Source organism: Condylura cristata, unplaced genomic scaffold, assembly GCF_000260355.1.
Source record: "Condylura cristata isolate star-nosed mole 26May11 unplaced genomic scaffold, ConCri1.0 scaffold00028, whole genome shotgun sequence".
Classification (NCBI taxonomy): domain Eukaryota; kingdom Metazoa; phylum Chordata; class Mammalia; order Eulipotyphla; family Talpidae; genus Condylura; species Condylura cristata.
Window position 1 is genome coordinate 26,514,008 of NW_004567129.1, and position 1,314 is coordinate 26,515,321.

Genomic DNA, 1,314 nt, shown 5'->3' on the forward strand with positions numbered 1-1,314 from the left:
CCATCCATCCATCCATCCATCCCCCCATCCATCCATCCATCCGCCCATCCATCCATCTATCCATCATTCTTAAACCCACCCATCCACCCATCCATCCACCCACCCATCCGCCCATCCATCCATTTATCCATCATTCTTAAACAGACCTATCCATTCATCCATCAGTCTAGCCAACCACTCATCTATCCAAGTACTCATGCTCAGAACCAGCTATCCATCCAGGTCTACATCAGCTGATCCATTCACCTGGCCACCTATCTATCTACTCTCCTTGCATTCATTCACATTCATTCAACCCTCTCTATTCCTTCCATCACTCCTATACCTACCCTTCCATCTAGCCAGCCACCCCCAAAATACACCCATAAACACATACATCTATTCATTAATTCACCCATCTATTTCTCCCTCCCTCCCTCTCTTCCTTCCTCTCTCCCTCCCTCCATCCATTGTCCTACTGAGGGCATATCTATTCATCCATCTATTCCCCAATCTAATCCATTATCCATGTATTTCCCTCATGCAATCATCTAGCCACCCTTTCACGCATTCATCCATTCACTTAGTTGTCCATCTTCCACCTGTCCTTCCATTCACCCACGCCTCTATCCACCTGTTCATCGGCCGTCCATATACCCATCCACCTGCCCACTCATCCACCCACTCATGTGTCATCTGCAGCGAGTTCTTTGACAAGCATGCAGTGATACAGCACCACACAGATGTGCCCCCACCTCCCAAGTTGCTCACAGCCCCCAACAAGAACCCCAAACCCCAGCCCCACCTCCATGTACCAGAGGCTGAATTCTCACCAGCCTCTCCCAGCTGAACATCTCCGGAAGGACGGGATTGGCATCCGCAGTGCAGACTATGTCCACAGAGCCCCCAACGTTCACCTCAGTGGGGTCCTGGAGACTTCGGATGGTGGGGGCATCTGGGGAAGGTAGGGTTTGGGAAGCACTGGACCCAGACAGGCCACGTGGGAGTGGGCCCCAGGTGGGAGAGGTGTCTAACGGCTCCCTGGGAAGGTTACAGGAGTGGGTGGAGGGTGTCCTTGTAGAGGGGTTCCGGGGGAGTGAGGATCTCCCACCCTCTACCTGCCTTGGGCTTGGCTTCTGTGTAAGTGCGTCCTGTCTGGGCAGTCTCTCTAGTGTGGGGGTGGGGGGGTGCACGTGGGGCTGGGGGGACTTCCAGCACGGGTGACTGCCCCTGGGTGGGCGGGGCTTACCCAGGGTGACTGCCCCTGGGTGGGCGGGGCTTACCCAGGGTGACTGCCCCTGGGTGGGCGGAGCTTACCCAGGGTGACTGCCCCCT

General features: G+C 55.3%; 1 protein-coding gene across 1 annotated transcript in view; it reads right to left on the reverse strand.

The window, feature by feature from the left end:
* Positions 1-1,314, reverse strand: part of NPHS1 (nephrosis 1, congenital, Finnish type (nephrin)) — a 17,595-nt gene that overhangs the window by 8,921 nt on the left and 7,360 nt on the right. The window contains exon 17 of the mRNA XM_012730572.1: positions 813-934. Coding sequence (XP_012586026.1) covers positions 813-934 — 122 coding nt within the window. The remainder of the gene's footprint in view (positions 1-812; positions 935-1,314) is intronic.